This window comes from Cuculus canorus, chromosome 12 (genome assembly GCF_017976375.1).
Source record: "Cuculus canorus isolate bCucCan1 chromosome 12, bCucCan1.pri, whole genome shotgun sequence".
NCBI classification, from domain to species: Eukaryota; Metazoa; Chordata; class Aves; order Cuculiformes; family Cuculidae; genus Cuculus; species Cuculus canorus.
Window position 1 is genome coordinate 5385877 of NC_071412.1, and position 16499 is coordinate 5402375.

Genomic DNA, 16499 nt, shown 5'->3' on the forward strand with positions numbered 1-16499 from the left:
TGACACTAACAAATTGAGGAGCAGTGACCAGAAACATTGTGAGATAGACAGTGAGGGGATATCGGCGACATATGAAATGTTTGAAGAAAGAGCTAGCTGGTGAGGGACCGAACGTAACGTGTACTTTAAAACCTCTTCTGAAATCTTCCTGTACACTCTTATCACCCAAGATACCAGAGAAGCTCCCTAGCGTGTGGTTCTGCTCTCTCTTCTCTTCCCAAGAGCCATTGGACAGGTTGTTACCACCTGCTGGATCTTCAGTAATACGCTACACTTAATGGTTTCCTTACAGCTCTCAGAAACAAGACTTAAAATTGCTCTTTCAGCCTCTTGGCTGCAAAATCATTAGGGACAAAATGTTCCAATTGTGCTAAATCACTACTTTGCTATAGCTAGGATATTGTTATTTGAGGATATTACAGGCAAACACAAAGAAACTCTGCCTATTCAGCTATGGCTGCATACATTTAGAAATTAGTTGAATATAATCCGTATTATGTAGCAGTACAAGCAAAGATTTGTTAAAACAAATAAAATGTGGCAGAACTATTGTGTTGTAAAAGCAAAAAACATTTAACAAAAACAAAGAAGTTGAAAACACTAATGTGAAAATATTAATTAAATCAGGAAAAGTTAGTTAATATCAGGTGATTAAAAACAAAATTATCAAATATCACTTGCCAGGAATGAGTTCTCTCCCATAAGAATGGTTAATTTTGTATCAATGATGTAGTAACTGTCATATTTTCTACATTAATTTCCAGCCTGAGGTACTGTCCTGTCTTCCAGGCCACAGTCATGGAATAACTCGAGGCATAAAAGTGTCTACTTGTAAAGTATTGACCAACTGTCATTCTAGACCAGAATGGCAGGAAAATCATCCGATTTATTACGTAAATCACCTCCAAAAATAAAAAAACCCTAAACCTGTTGTGCCAACGTAAATGGTTGTTTTGATTCTTTGTTCTTTTCTGCTGGAACTATCTAATTTGCATCAAGTGGTTAAAAAGACTGCTGCCAGCATCCCCAGTCCTCTTCTTCTAAAGAGAAACTACAGTCCATGTCAGCTGAGTGCCTTTTATATACACTGGACAGAATTTCAGCTCTGTAGGAAACCTCATTCACTACAGGAATTTTAAGCTACATTTGATACGCTGACCATGTAACCATATAAAATTGTTTGGAATTTCATGCTGATTTTATAGAAATTACAGTTGTTTTCAATTTCGTATGCACATTTTCAGGCTTTTTTTGCTCTTTCTGGTTTTAATTTGATTTCTTTCCCAGTTGCTCTGTGGTATACTCAAGTCTTCTCTTAAACCTCCTGTGAACTTTTATATGGATGCTTTAGATAAAGTAACTGAAAAATATAGTTTACATTTTCATTTTTAAACTGAGGATATTTAAGAATTTGTCAAAGACTGGCCTTATGAACTTCTCATCATCAGCATTTTATCAATTTAATCATATCTTTACAGTAATTTTTTTTATTAGAGTACCTAAAGAGTAAATGAAACAATCTACATATAAGAATTTTCTCATCCCCATCCTAGCTGGGTCATATTTTCCTTTTCATGCATAGAGAGTGAAAGGATTAGAACTTTCTACTTCAAAAGAAAATCCATAAGGATGCACTTGCTAATATAAGACAAGAAATGGTACACTGTTAGACTGAGAGGAAGTTGATTTCCTTAGCAGAATTTCTGACTGTGGATTTCCGTTCTTTATCATTTCTCCCAAGTATGTGGTGCTACAGAAACTATCACTTAGAAACTGCACAGAAAAATCTCACGTTTGCCTATTCAGCACTTTTCTCTATCTCTGGAGGGGGGCTCTGAAAAGTTTTTAGCTTACCATACTTCTGCCTCACTGAAGGGACTACCTTTGGGATAAAATCCTGTGGCTCTGCTGAGTCAGCTGAAATCTCACTATTTACTTTAATGAAGACAGAATTCTTGCCTTTATGTATAAAAGGGCCTATAAACATAACACAACATAGTAGGTTTACCTCTAGTACCATTTTTCTACGGATATAGAGATATACTTCCTTCCGATGAACCAACCAACAAGAATTAGCATGATTTACCTCCTTCCAATGAATCAGCCAACAAGAATTAGCATAATTTACCTCCTTCCAATGAATCAGCCAACAAGAATTAGCGTGAACACTGACACTCACTTACGCTTACATTCACATTAGAGTGCCGAGGAAACTAATACGTTTTAATTCAGTTCATGTCTCAAAGGCAGTCAAAAATGGTATACTAGAAACACTCTAGCTTTGGTGAGCTCTGCTTAACTCACGTTACCGTCGCTATAAAGTTAATCTTTAGACTATATTACTGTTTTGTTATTGATTTTTACATCAATTACTCAAACGCAAAGCCCTGCCTGCATTTAAAGAAAAATGAGATTATTGTGTTACTTTCCAGCACACCAAATGTAGCTGCTGGCTCATCTTATTAAAGACATTGCAATAATTTCAAAATGAAAGAGAATAGAAAAAAGTGGTTTTTTTTTTTTTAAAGAAACCAGACTAGCTAACCGAAAAGATCACATTCACAGACTTGGCTGAACGTAACGGTCACAACTGTATGACAAACCATATGCACTAAAAGCATAAGGAACCATATCAGCCCAGATCTGAATTTAATTTAGCCCAACATCCTGTTGGCAAGAATTGCCAGTAGCAGAGGACTGGAGAAAGTATAGAAGAAACAGGAAATATCTGCAGTTAGCCAAAATTCTGGTTGAACAATTTTATCACCTCTTGACACCTATTGATGGATTAGTATCCTGTCTGCAACAACACATCCTAATGTCTATTTGCCATTATTTCTCTTAGTGACAGGGTACCAGGAACATATACAAGATAAAGACAGACTAATATGTCTATAATGTCAGATCATGTAATATAATGTGATATCTTGACTTAATAGAAATATAGAAGAGAAATGAAACAAAAAGGGAAAAACAACTTACTTTCTCAATTTTCTGGATATATTATTTTTATCTTTGATATATTCGTTAGAAATTATCTGCTTTGGTGCTAGAATTATATTGCATATACGTTCATTTTTATATATAAATATAAGTTACAAAACAAGGAGGAGATAGTGATTTCCATTATCCACACATCTCTTTAACGTCAAAGTTTGTGTTGAGTGTTTATATATCAAACCGAGTACTCAACAAACAGAAAAGTAGTACAGATGTGTTCACAGTGAGATTATGTTGTTTATAAGTGTTAAAGTTTCAATTAACGAGTTCATCAAAACACTTCTGCTTTGAGAGTTATGCAGCACATAATAGAAGTGCAGGAAATAGCTGGTCACCTTGTAAATCTTGTGTGTTAAGAAGCACCTCATTAAACAGCTAAAGTACTGAAATGTTTGCCTGTATTAAATGGAATATTACCCAAAAATCATTCTTCCTGATCTATGAGGGACCTCTGATATTAGATACTAAATTTAAGCATGTGTAACAACTGCAATACTGACACTGATAAATAAACTTCTAGTGTGTGACTTCTCAGCATCAAGTTTCTTTCCATAGTTTCTGTACATACAGGAAGAAATAAATTAAATTTGTGTATGTACACAATATTTTGTAATTAACAAATCAAGTGAGTTCCATACAAAAGACTACATATGGAAAGATCATAAATAAAATTCTCAGCTACCACAGTTCTACCTACACAGTAAAGTCTTACTTTTCCTAATTTGATAAAAATCATGGCTGTTTCCTATACAATTTATTTAATTTAAAGAAAAACCATGCAGTTAATTGCAGCAATATTACATTTCTGAAATGAGCAGAAGAATTACTGAGGCACAGCCTCCAGAAGAAGTAAAAGGAGCTTACAGAATGTTGTCTTATTGTTTAAGGAACTTATGTCATACACCTTAAAATAGAAAGAGGAACTCAGTGATGAATCACTTGCACATCAAATACAAAAGTGCTGCCTCAGAGACTTTAAATCGCATAAATGCTTTGCTGAAAAGGGAAAAATCCGTGCTTTGTTTGTCCTTTGAGGATACGTTAAGACACATCAGAATAGATGAGACACGATCTAGAACTGGGAATAGAAAAATGAGTGCATGCAGTTTATGACAGGCCATTTAATTCTGAGATAGACATGTTCTGAGCAAAGAATCAAGAATACACAAGCTCTGTTGTCATGTTTCTTTCGCTTTAACATTGCTAATGTTACAGCATTTTAATGTGACATTTATTGGAGAGTTCATGTGGCGTTTCCTCACTAAATTTTATGGAGAGATTTGCAGAGTATCTTTAGAAAAATGCCATCCAAAGACTTAAAACATTTTCTGGATTTCATATCACCTCTGAGCCAGGTTGTCAAATGTTATTTATGTGAGTGCTAGCCCTAATTCAAGGGTACATAACTGCTTAAGATTTTGAAAAGCACATAGAGCAAAGAGTACTGAATATGTATAATATTTTATGAATCTCAAATGAACTGTCATTAATTAAAATTCATTGCTTTTTATGCACAATAGGATTTTAACAAATAAGATGAAAAGCCATCTAAAGATCCGAATACAATAAATTTATTCCCTATCTTGCCTTTGTAAATTATAAGTAGAATATAACTTTGATGGGTAACATTTTATTTTGCCATTCAGATTTGCTGGACGTGAGACACTAAATATTTTTACATCCCCCTAATTTTCTATCCTATACCAAATTCTGTATGGACAATGTAAACTTTCTACATGAAAAATGTTTGTCTTGATTGAGAATAAGACAGGAAAAAAAGTACCCAGACAAAAAAAAAAAAAAAAAGAATGTCATCATCTTCTACTGGAAAAATACAAGCTAAAAAATAACAGAAAAATTCTGAAATAATATTGCCTTGGACAAAAGCTTTTGGCATTTCCTTTCTAAAAGCAGTAGTATTTCTTACTCTTGTAGCTTCAGCCAACATCAGCTTAGTAAGGAAATCTCAATTCTTATTAGCATGACATCTTTCAAAAAGTTATTTTGAATCTTTCGTGTATTTAATTCTGTATAAATAGAAAACTCAAATATAGATTTTTTTTTTTTAAAATTTCTCCTTAAGTTAATGGCCAGCGCAGGCAAAAGAACAAATGAATATAAGCTGTCACTGAAAAAATGCAGATTGCAAATTACTACAGAGTCTCTAGCCATTAAAATAAATCAAATCCTGGAACAGCCTTTGGCGGAAACACTGGGGGCAATGAAATAACAACTCCAATTTAGCATTGACAAAGTTTATGAAAAGAGAATTATCTGATGCAATTCCCAGGCTAGCAGAGCACTGGACTTGATGACCCAGAGATCCCTTCCACTGTTGTGTTCTTTGTTTGGCTAGATGCAGATGTTCATCTGTTTTTCAGTCTCACTGTGGTTTTTCTAAAGTGAAATTTAAATGAAAGTTAATATAATTTTTTAAGTTTCAGTTAGAAATTACCCTCTGTAAGAACTGTTGCTAGGCCTGCAGCAGAGTGGAACTTGTCAAAGACTTCTAAAAGCTTTACTTAAAGTTGGCTTAGCATTATAGAGAAGTACAGCAGTACAAGTGTTCAGAGATGAGCATCCAGCAAAGCACACACCATGAGAAGAGGTAACTGACCCACTGGTAGGGAAAATAAGAAAACGGTAAGCAATACAGATTAGAACTGATACATCAGTAACATCAAGGAAGAAAGCAAAACAGAGCAGTAAAGACAGCAAAGGATATCGGGATATAAAAAAAAAAAGTATAAGGAAGGAGAAATATCATAGATATCTCATGCCTTTCTAAAAAAAAATAATTAATGAAAAATTATCATGTGTGGTGGCTGTGAAGAGTCAATGCAAACCTGAAAGAGAAAAAAGGGAAATGTTTTGTTCAAGAGGAAAGTCATCTTTCAGGTGACAATCTAACACAAGCCTCTCTCTCCCTCTTTTACTTCTCTCCCCTAACTTTGGGGAATTTGCCAGGAGTTGGCTGGCTTTGAAAGACCTCATTTTGGAGAAGGAGTCATAGTACAGATGCTACTGCACAGGGTTCTGTACGTGACTCAATATGGAAGAAAATGGCCCAAACTCAGAAATACAACTCTAAACTGTTTCTTAAAACAACAGCAATAGTATTCAAGCTTGAAAACAACCTGGTGTTCTCCAATAACTTGCACCATCCTCCTGCCCTGGCTCATTTCTTTTTTTTTTTTTGGTAATGTAAGAATATTTTTTATGTTGCAGATGTAGGATAGTGACCAGAGAAAGCTGTTGCAAGTGTACATCAGCAAGATGAAAATAAAGCAATGTATAGAAAACCACTCTAAATGTTTTCTGGTTTTCAAAAAATAAGTTCCCAGAGCAGCTTTTAATTGTTTTCAAATACACGCATCTTTACAGCTCTGATCAGTCACAAAAGCATACAAAGGTCAGAGAAATACTTTATCTTCTTTAAGACACTGTGGTCTGTTTTCTATCACTCACAAGTTCTAAGGTTTACGCTCTTTCAAGGAGATGACACTGCTACACAAGTCTTCAAAATAAAGGCTTTACACAAATTCTGTGAACTTTGATAGCTAGGGATATAATTCTTGCCAAGGAAAATCTGAGCCTGGTACATTCTGAGGTTTTCTATTTCCAAAAAATCAGCATAAGTAATCATTCTAACATCACAACTTCAGAATACACCTAAAAATTATCACCATACAATTTTTTAATTGGCTGTGTGCAGGCATGATCACATGCAGATGATTTTTAAAGTCAAGCCCTTTCTTCACGTGCATAAATGCATAATATTTTCTGTTTTCTAAGAACAATTGCTGTACATTTTGAATAAACACAGAAGTGCTACAGAATATTAATTTAACTAAATCTTCTAACTTAACAGGAGAAACAACAATCATTTTATATCCCTTACTGTGTGCCTTTGCAGGTATTCTAGAAATACGAACAGTGGCAGTTGGAATAGTGGCAATCAAAGGAGTGGAAAGTGAATACTTTCTGGCAATGAACAAGTCAGGAAGACTCTATGGAAAGGTATGGATGTAAACTTCTTTTGTGTGTACAATCATCACATACAGCCTTCAAGATATGTATTTTTAGATGTAGCATCGGCATAGTTTGTACAAAATAGATTCCTAAGAAATTAAAATGTATTCTGTACTTATGCAATACATCCCATACTAGACTTTTATGTACATTTAATAAATTCAGTGATTAGAGCTTATATATACTTTTTTAAAATGTGAAATATTAAGGCAGAATAGACAAAGCTATTCAATACCCAGACTTCAGAATGCATTTATTTATTTAGTAAAAATATTAATAATATTTAGAGTTTATAATGCATATACTTCACCTATCTTGCCCAATCCAAGTATTTAAAAAGACAATTGTACTTATTTTACTCCATTTTTTAATTTACTCTCAACAGAAAGTATGCAATGAGGACTGCAACTTCATAGAACTGATTGAAGAAAACCATTATAATACATATGCTTCTGCAAAATGGACACACAAAGGAAAGGAGATGTTTATTACATTAAACCACAAGGGGGTTCCCATGAAAGGTAAAAAAACAAAGAAAGAACATAGAGCATCCCACTTTCTTCCTCTGGCAATATCCTAATCACAAATGATCTATAAAGAACTAGTTCCAGCAGGAAGATTATTTTTAAGAAGACTGTTTGACAAGATATCAAGAGAGGCTGGAATACTACTGAGAAACTGAACAAGCTGGACTTGCGCATTTATGTTTATTTTTAAGAGACTACATGAAAAAAAAATTGAAAATATACACAAAACCAGATTTACTAACTAAAAGTTGTAAAAAATTCTAAAGAGTTGTACAATCGTTATCTTAGTCATTGTAACTAGGTAGTTTCTTAAATTAATTTACCCTGAAGAATAAGTCATGACTTGATTATCTGATAATATTTTATTTAAAGAAAAAATACCCCTATCTGCTTCTTAAAAATGGCTGCTATAATAATAATAAGCAGATGACAATGTTGTGTAAAATATGTCAGACTTTAAGGCTGCTGGAATGAGTTGTCAGATTATCAAGTCAATGGTAAATGTAGAGGCTGAGCAGTATTTTAAATACTTTCCCCAAGAAACTGATATCCTATACATAAACTATATGATCAGAAAAAAATATATAATCTTGTAAATGTTTATTGTTGTATTCAGATAAAAGAGTTAGCTTGGAAAATTTAAGTTTACTCTACTACAAAATGTTCCTATCTATTAATGAAACAAATACCTAATGCTGCTCTAAAAGATGTTTCAAATAGTGTATGTAAAATAAGAATAGGAATAAATAACGTACTTCATCTCACTTTTCACAAATTAACATTTTATATAACGATGAAGCAAAAAATTCAGACATATTAAGGTTTTTTATGTAACATATCCTATCTTTTGTATAATTCCTGTTAGGGCATACAGCTTTCAATATTGTTTTTCCATCCTTATACATGCTTTTTCCGTTGTTACAGCATTAAACTTTATTTTAAGTTGTATTTGAACTTTATTGTTCTAAGTTATTTAAATGTTATTTATAAAAAAAAAATACTTATTAAGCTGCATCTGTTTCATATGCTTTTAATTCTAAAGGAATAACAAAATGGTCTGGCTGAGACGCATGAATTTTTTTTCTGTGACCAGACACAAAGACTAGTACACAACCCTCTTGCCAACATACATTGGATGGCAGACAAAAATGACAGCCTGCAGCAAATCACACAATGGACATCTCAAAAGCAACAATGCAAAAAAGTAAAAAAAAAATCTTTGCCACACACTCTTGCTAATTAAATTTAATAGCAGGCTCGGAGTTACACCAGGTAAAAGAAAGTTACAGCTCCAGCAGGTACCGGGACTAATCCTCAGATGACAGAACCTGTACTCACAGATACAGAAAGATGTAAGAGCCTATATGACTAGTTTGAAATTTCAGCCAAAATCATTTTGACCCGATGAAGAAAAGACATGTTAATTTTCTAGCTATTGAAGTGCTCAACTAAGCCCTACATGACTAATGCATTATAGAATTTCCTTCTGTTCAGTTTGCCCACAAGTTTTCTTGGTATTGTGATAATTGTGCATAGATAAAGATCACCAAAAAATTAGCTAAAAACTAAAACATGCCAATCCAGGTGACTGGAATGGAGTCAAGTTAAATTACTAATGGTCTTAAATGCTCTGCTTTTCATTACAAGTGCCTAGAGTCAATCAATTTTTCCTACACGAGACAGTTGCTTTCTAACAGCGCTCTCAGAAACAGAAACAATTCTCTTTAACAAATAATTCTTTTTTTTTAAAATTACTTGTTTAACAAACACTATAGTTTGGAAATAATTTATGATTTTTTCACTTGCTAATATCAAACATCAACATGTAGATATAAATGGATCTATGCAGAGAAATTTGTCAATACAGCTGTATCAGTAAAGCTTCACTCTGCTTTTCTTAGTTTATCTATTACTTTTTTACTGAACACAACAGACGGTACTATCAAAGAGACTTTTGCTGATAACTCTCTGCACTACTTTCTGTGAATATATAAACACTGAAACAAAGTTCACACTCACGATCAACACCAACATACTTGCAGAAGCTTCTACATCTAGATTAGATGAAGGTTTGAAATAAAAATTGAAAGAACAAAATCTCATTAAGATTGTGCTGAAGAGCTTTACAGAAGTTTGAATTAGAATATTAACATATACATCAATATATGAATATGTATGCCAAAAAAAGCTTAAAATTAAATCCAGATACAGACAAGCTCTTCTGAGGATCTTCTGATTATGTAATTCAAGAATACAGGGATGCAGTCAAACATTTTCCAAACCCCAATGGTAATTAGCCCTTACTGCTATATGCTTTATCTAATGGATCACTATGTTACCTTCATTATCAGGTAAACCAAGGCTGCTCTCTGTCTTACAGCTTTCATATCTGAAATGCATGCTAGGAGTGACTAGTTCACAAGAAGGCACCTAAGTGCAAATGATACCATCCTTCAGCGGCACAGTCGGTGGCCTTTCATGTTGCGATACCTTCCTCCTATTGACTTAGCAAAGGAGAGGTGGTATTTCAGAAAAAAACAGTATTTCACCTTTCTTTTCTGCTTTCTCTTTCACTTATTCTGGCATTTTAATAGTAAAACAGACTTAAAGGTGAGAACATATCCTGAGTTATTCTAGTCCAGAACACAGTAGAAAAGGTGAGCAGAAAACCAAGATCAGATCAACTAATTTGAATGATTTTCAATGAGTTTTTAACTTTGAAAACATCTTCTGAAATAAAATATATTTCTTTTCAGTTGACTCAAAAAAAATCAGTGTAGTGGTAAAAACAGAGAACAGAAAGTTCATAGTGATGATCTACAGTAGAAAACTATTATGAGATAATGATTAAAAAAAGAATCTCCTAGATTTTAACAGAAATTATTTAAACAGATGTCAGAAATCCTCACAAAAGCCTTTTACAGCAATTACATCACAACCCAATCTTAACATCAATCGTGCCATGTACCATGTGGGAGGAAAACAAGTTTGTATGAAAAGAAACACATAGACCTGTCTGTCTATGGCTCATTACTAACCTTCATAACACTAAAGGCTCAAGAAAAGCCAAAATGGGCTATAAAAGGCACTCTCGGTTGCAATGTATTTGTTTTTCATTCAGATGCATCCGCTTTCTTCCAGCTGCAGACACTACAACGTGTAAATACACTGTGGTTCAGAACTGAAATATAAGCTGCTTTTGTTTAAATGGCCATTCTATTTAGCCACCTTCCATAACCATTCACACTTCCAGGAAACTGCACCATTATGCAGCCTCTGTAAATTTAATTAACAAGGTTCTACTTATTGTATTAGTGCTTACTTTTTGTATTAGTGCTGATAAATACTCGATGACACAGAAATGAGCTAATCTTATCTGGGAAATCTCGTAGAATACTGTGGAATCTCCATTCCCAGAGGTTTGCAAGACCTGACTGGACAAAGCCCAAGCAAATTATTCTAAAATCAGTGTGGACCCTATTTCAAGCAGGCGATTGGACAAGAGACCTCCAGCACTCTTCCAACCCAAAGGAGACTATGATTCCATATGAAAGTTATTTTCCTTAAAACAACCATGTTTTAATAGTGCAGTTCCTTCTCTTTGAACAACTACACAAAACATGTTTTCCATGTTAGGGGGATAATGACACATTTGCCTCATAGTTTATCTAGAATTACTTGTATGTCACTGAAGGTATGCAAAATGCTGTAAAATACACTGAATAACACAACAAAGAGTGACAATTGGACAATTTCCATGACCTTAAAAAGACATGATATGGTACAATATGGTCGCACTTTTAGTTCCGTTGCAAGTACTTTAAAACACCACCTATCATAGCTTCTGTAATATTCAGATTACAAAATGATTAATCAATTGAATAACTATTAAAATACATTTGCCTGTGTTTTATAGTAATATTTGAAGAAAAGATGTATGTTCTTGAATGAGCTGAAGCCAAATGTAAGTTAATGTAAAATCAATAAAGTAATAAGAAAACAACAGCATTTCACTGCACTCAATGACCAGTACCCAAGTAGTCTAAACACTTCATAAGACTATGCAATCTAACTCCTCAGTACTAACCTTTTAAAAAATGTAATAATTTAATAACATTTAACATATAAATAACATATGTTAAAATATATATGATATTTCTATTTAACATATAAATAACATTAAAATAATAATTTCATGTCGTTTAAAATGAAAGCAACAGGTTAGATTATTTTTCCCAAATTAGGGAAACAGTCATCATCATAGTGGAGAACCATACCTTGAACTAATATTATACTTTTTGAAAACTAACATTTAATAAAAAATATATAAAGAAATTCAACCATCTACATCACTGAATGACTTTTAAAAGGTAACAGTTATTTAAATCACATGTTAAACATATTAAAACAGATGAAAAGGTTAATTTATTAGCAAAAAAAAAAAGCTAACTTCTCTGTGCTGTTAGGAGAGTAATTCTGAAGATTAGGGCTATCTTTAAAGCAGAAACTCAGATGGGACAATATTCAAGGAGCTGCATGAGGTTTTTAACATGACACATTAATTTCAACAATATTCCCACAGCAAGATTTCTGAAAAAGCTTTTTAGCACCGTACATTATAATTAATTCTCTTCCATAAAGTACAACTGCAGAATTTGATTATAAACATTTGCAAAAACAGAAGAAATTCATATAGTTCTAAAACTGTCAAGTGTTAAAACTTGAGCTCTGTAAATAGCTTCACATACCTGCCCGAGGAAAGCTAGCTTGTAAATCTCAAGCATTCCAGACACTGAAATTCTGTAACTGCTTACATTCCAGACCTAAAAAGGGATATTTTCTTCAGTTCTCTTTGGAAGGCAGATCCTAGCTTACCAAGATCAGTCGTTTCATTAAGAAAACTCTTTTATTTAGAGGTCTGGCGCTTGAAAAGATTGACTTTAACACAGAGCGAGAAAAAAGAACTTAATTCAGAGGAAATTACTTCCTCATGAGAATAAACCAATCTCCTCCGGTGCTAACCAGAAAAGCAGAGGAATTCAAACGAAGATGCATTTATAGATCTTAAAGGATACCAGATACCTAAAAGGTGGATATTGGTACCTAGTGAGAACCTGAAGGTGTCAGGTTAAGTAGGCTGCCAAAGTTCAATGGATTTCAACAGGAAGTAGATATCTGGTGTGCTCGGCTACATTAGGAAAGTAGGTATCTGCCTACACACACTCATTACAAGTTCACTTTAGATAAATCAACAGTTTTGAGGAGCTAGGCTGGTCAGTTTTAAAGGCTCAGTCCTCTGCAGACTAAGCTCTTTCTGAAGCTTACATAGTCTGTGAAATTAGGAAGTATTTGTGTCACTTTGATGGTCAGAATTTTGTAAATCTAAAACAAAAAAACCATCTTGTTTTATCTTTGTAAGGTAAACACCAAACACACATCATTCTAGGGACTAGTCTTCATCAGTTTGTACCTCTGTTTTCTGACCATGTGCCAGCAATGGACTGATAGATCTATGATGTGATGTTCACTGAACAACTCCCTGCAAATCCTTATGCAATGTCTTATATATACATTTTAGGTTTTACACAGCAGCAAAGGCACCCTTCTAGCCTTTCTCAGTCCTTCTGAAGGGAAGAAGCAAAACTGAAGATATTTCATTGTCCCACCTTTATTTAAAAGAATCTCTCTTGCTTAATTCACAGAATCACAGAATGGTTGAGGTTGGAAGGGATCTCTTGAAATCGTCTGGTCCAACCCCCCTGCTCAAGCAGGGACTCCTGGAGCCAGTTGCCCAAGACCCTGCCCAGATGGTTTTTTTTAATATCTCCACGGAGAGACTCCACAACCTCTTTTGTGCAACCTGTGCTAGTGCTCAGTCACCCTCACAGTAAAAAAGTGTTTCCTGATATTCAGATGGAACCTCCTGCCTTTCAGTTGGTGCCTGTTGCCTCTTGTCCTGTCCTTGGGCACCACTGGAATGAGCCTGGCTCAGTCCTCTTTGCATCTTCCCTTCACTTTACATTGGTAAAATCTTCCCTAAGCCTTCTTTTCTACAGGCTAAACAGTGCCAGCTCCCTCAGCCTTTCCTCACTGGAGAGGGGCACCAGTCCTTTAATCCTCTTTGTGGCCCTTCATTGGACTCTCTCCAATATGTCCATGTCTCTCTTGTACTAAGGAGCCCAGAACTGAACATACTACTCCAGGTGTGGCATCACCAGTGCTGAGTAGAGTGGAAAAGTCACTCCCGTATTCTTCCAACTAATACAGTAATATCTTTATTACCAGAAGAAATGTTTTTATAATAATAATGTTACGTGGTATAATTTTAATCAGAATTCCGGAGCGGCTCTGTTTACAAACAGAACTGCTGTCTGAGCACAAACCCAATTTACTGTTTGTCACCTTGGACAGCACCAGCTTTGATGGGCAACAATCAACTCATCTGGTGGTGATTGTGGAGTTTTCATGGTTCACCTACTGGCTTTTGAAACCTGGTTGTTACAAATTTCATATATAACTTTAAGCCAGCCACTTTCAATGTCCTATTCAATAAGTAAGTAAAAGAAGTTCAAGTCTGGTACATGTTGCTAAAACATTAAACATACACCCACACTAGCTTTAAATTACAAGACTAATTACAACAAGGCACAGGTCAGCAGAGGAGTTGCAGCTGTTCCTACCCACACTCAGTGACTTCTGTTGCTATACAGGACAACAAAATGTCATAGTGAGATTGTTATCTTTGTTAAAGCTAACCAACAAGGTTAGCTTTTTTATGTCTGTATCAGTTGCTGTGACATTATTGCACAGTACAGAAACACTGGATGAGACATTTAGAGGCAAAGTAGCATCTGGAAACCATGGACACTCAATTATGTAAGACAACATATAAATATGACAGCTCGCCTATACACCTTCCTCCTATTGATTTCACCAAAAACTAGGCACTGAAGTGGATCTGGACAAGCATCTCATTTCTCAGTGATCACAAAGAATACAAATTAAAATAGAACAAGACTGTGAGCATTCTTCAAACCTGGAGCAATATGGTAAATCAAAGAATAGGATATTAACAGGAAGACCTAAAATAGTAAGGTTTCTCCCTTTTATTTTATTGTCAAGGAAAAAAATTAAGTCATATTTTGGAGAGAAACAAAGATAATAATAGCTTCATGAACTGCAGAAATTACTGTCATTAAAACAGACTCATTTATGTCAGAAGTGTTATAATTGCAGCTAAGGTGATTTACTGAACGTGCTTCACAAATACTCGCTTTCTGCTTGGTTTCATATTCTTGTTTTCATATCACAGAATGGCAGGGTTGGAAGGGGCCTCTAGAGATCATTCAGTCCAACACCCCTGCTTAAAGCAGGTTCACCTTGAGCAAGATGCACAGAAATGCATCCAGGCGGGTTTTGAATATCTCCAGAGAAGAAGGTTCCACGGCCTCTCCGGGCAGCCTGTTCCAGTGCTCCATCACCCTCTCAGTAAACAAGTTTTTCCTCAGTTTCAGGTGGAACTTCCTGTGCCTGTTGCCCCTTGTCCTGTCGCTGGGCACCACTAAAAAGAATTTGGCCCCATCCTCTTGACACCCAGCCTGTAGATACTTACAAGCATTGATAAGATCCCCTCCCAGTCTTCTCCAGGCTAAACAGTCCCAGCTCTCTCAGCCTTTCCTCATCTGAGAGATGCTCCAGCCCCCTAATCATCTTCGTGGCCCTCCACTGGACTCTCTCCAGTAGTTCCCTGTATTTTTTTAATTGGAGAGCCCAGAACTGGACACAGTACTCCGGATGTGGCCTCACTAGGACAGAGAAGGGGGGAGGAGAACCTCCCTTGACCTGCTAGCCACACTCCAAAAGGAAACATGATTACACCAGAACAAAAGCATTGGAATTTATAAAAATCATGCACATCTTTCCACTGGTTTTAGGTTTTGTAAAAGCATATTATTTTTTAAACCCAAATGTTCCTGTGTTCAAAGACATAGATACATTTCTGTTTCTAAAAACTGTGCTGCAAACTGAGCAACACACAAAACCCCTCTGTACTCTGTAAACAAGAATTTCTTCTCAAGTCTGTAACTTGATGAAGCAACAGTGACTTTCAATTTTAAAGAAACCACATTTCATTTTTTTTTAATTGCACTTGAAAAGAAATACTGAAATGAAAAAGGGAGAAATATTCAGGATAGCTCACAGGCAATATATAATGACAGTGAGACAGTTCACTCTGTTAAGACACAGATATGCATAGCGAATCCATACAAGATTCTACAAAGCTGTGTTCATTTGTAGAGACCAAACCCTTCAGTTAGGCCTCAAGAGCAACTGTGCCCTTTGCTTAGGTAGTCTGTTCCACCGGGAAAAACCCACACAGTTCTCTTACATCTACATTACTTGAGAAAGCTTTGTGGGAATCAGGGCACACACCAGAACACTTCCTTTCCTCTGACATGCGTGTAGTACTTCACTAATTCAGGATTTCCTGAGTACAGCATGTTCCAAACCTTCTCTCCTTAACATTAACACATACAAGAAACAATCCTCTATCTTTCCTTAAGCATTTAAAATAACTGTAGGGAAAACTTGCCAGAGTTATATCAATGAAAACAGTAGGGGCTGGGGTGGTGGGAACACTCTTATGAACAAAGCGGGGTACATAGCTTTGAAAATTTGCACAGCGGCGTCTTTTCCCATTCAGGTAGATTCCATCACTAAATAATTTCTAAAATCATTCTTCAGCTTATCTTTGAGACTGGCAATGAATACCCCTATTACATATTGCCAAATATACACTAGAAAATGGAAAATCAAAGATAGATGTTGCTGCCTTGAATGACATCTAGGAGGCAAATTTCTGAGTTTTCTCACAGATATTTTCTTCTGAATTATTTGCAACAAAATTAAGGTTTTCCTACCTTGGTGACTGGAGGATTA

General features: G+C 35.1%; 1 protein-coding gene across 3 annotated transcripts in view; it reads left to right on the forward strand.

The window, feature by feature from the left end:
- FGF7 (fibroblast growth factor 7) overlaps positions 1-11526 on the forward strand; it is a 33207-nt gene extending 21681 nt beyond the window's left edge. For all 3 annotated transcript variants that reach the window (XM_009556893.2, XM_009556892.2, XM_054078260.1), the window contains exons 3-4: positions 6917-7020; positions 7418-11526. In XM_009556893.2, coding sequence (XP_009555188.1) covers positions 6917-7020; positions 7418-7612 — 299 coding nt within the window. In that variant the 3' untranslated portion in view covers positions 7613-11526. The remainder of the gene's footprint in view (positions 1-6916; positions 7021-7417) is intronic.
- Positions 11527-16499: the final 4973 nt, after the last annotated feature.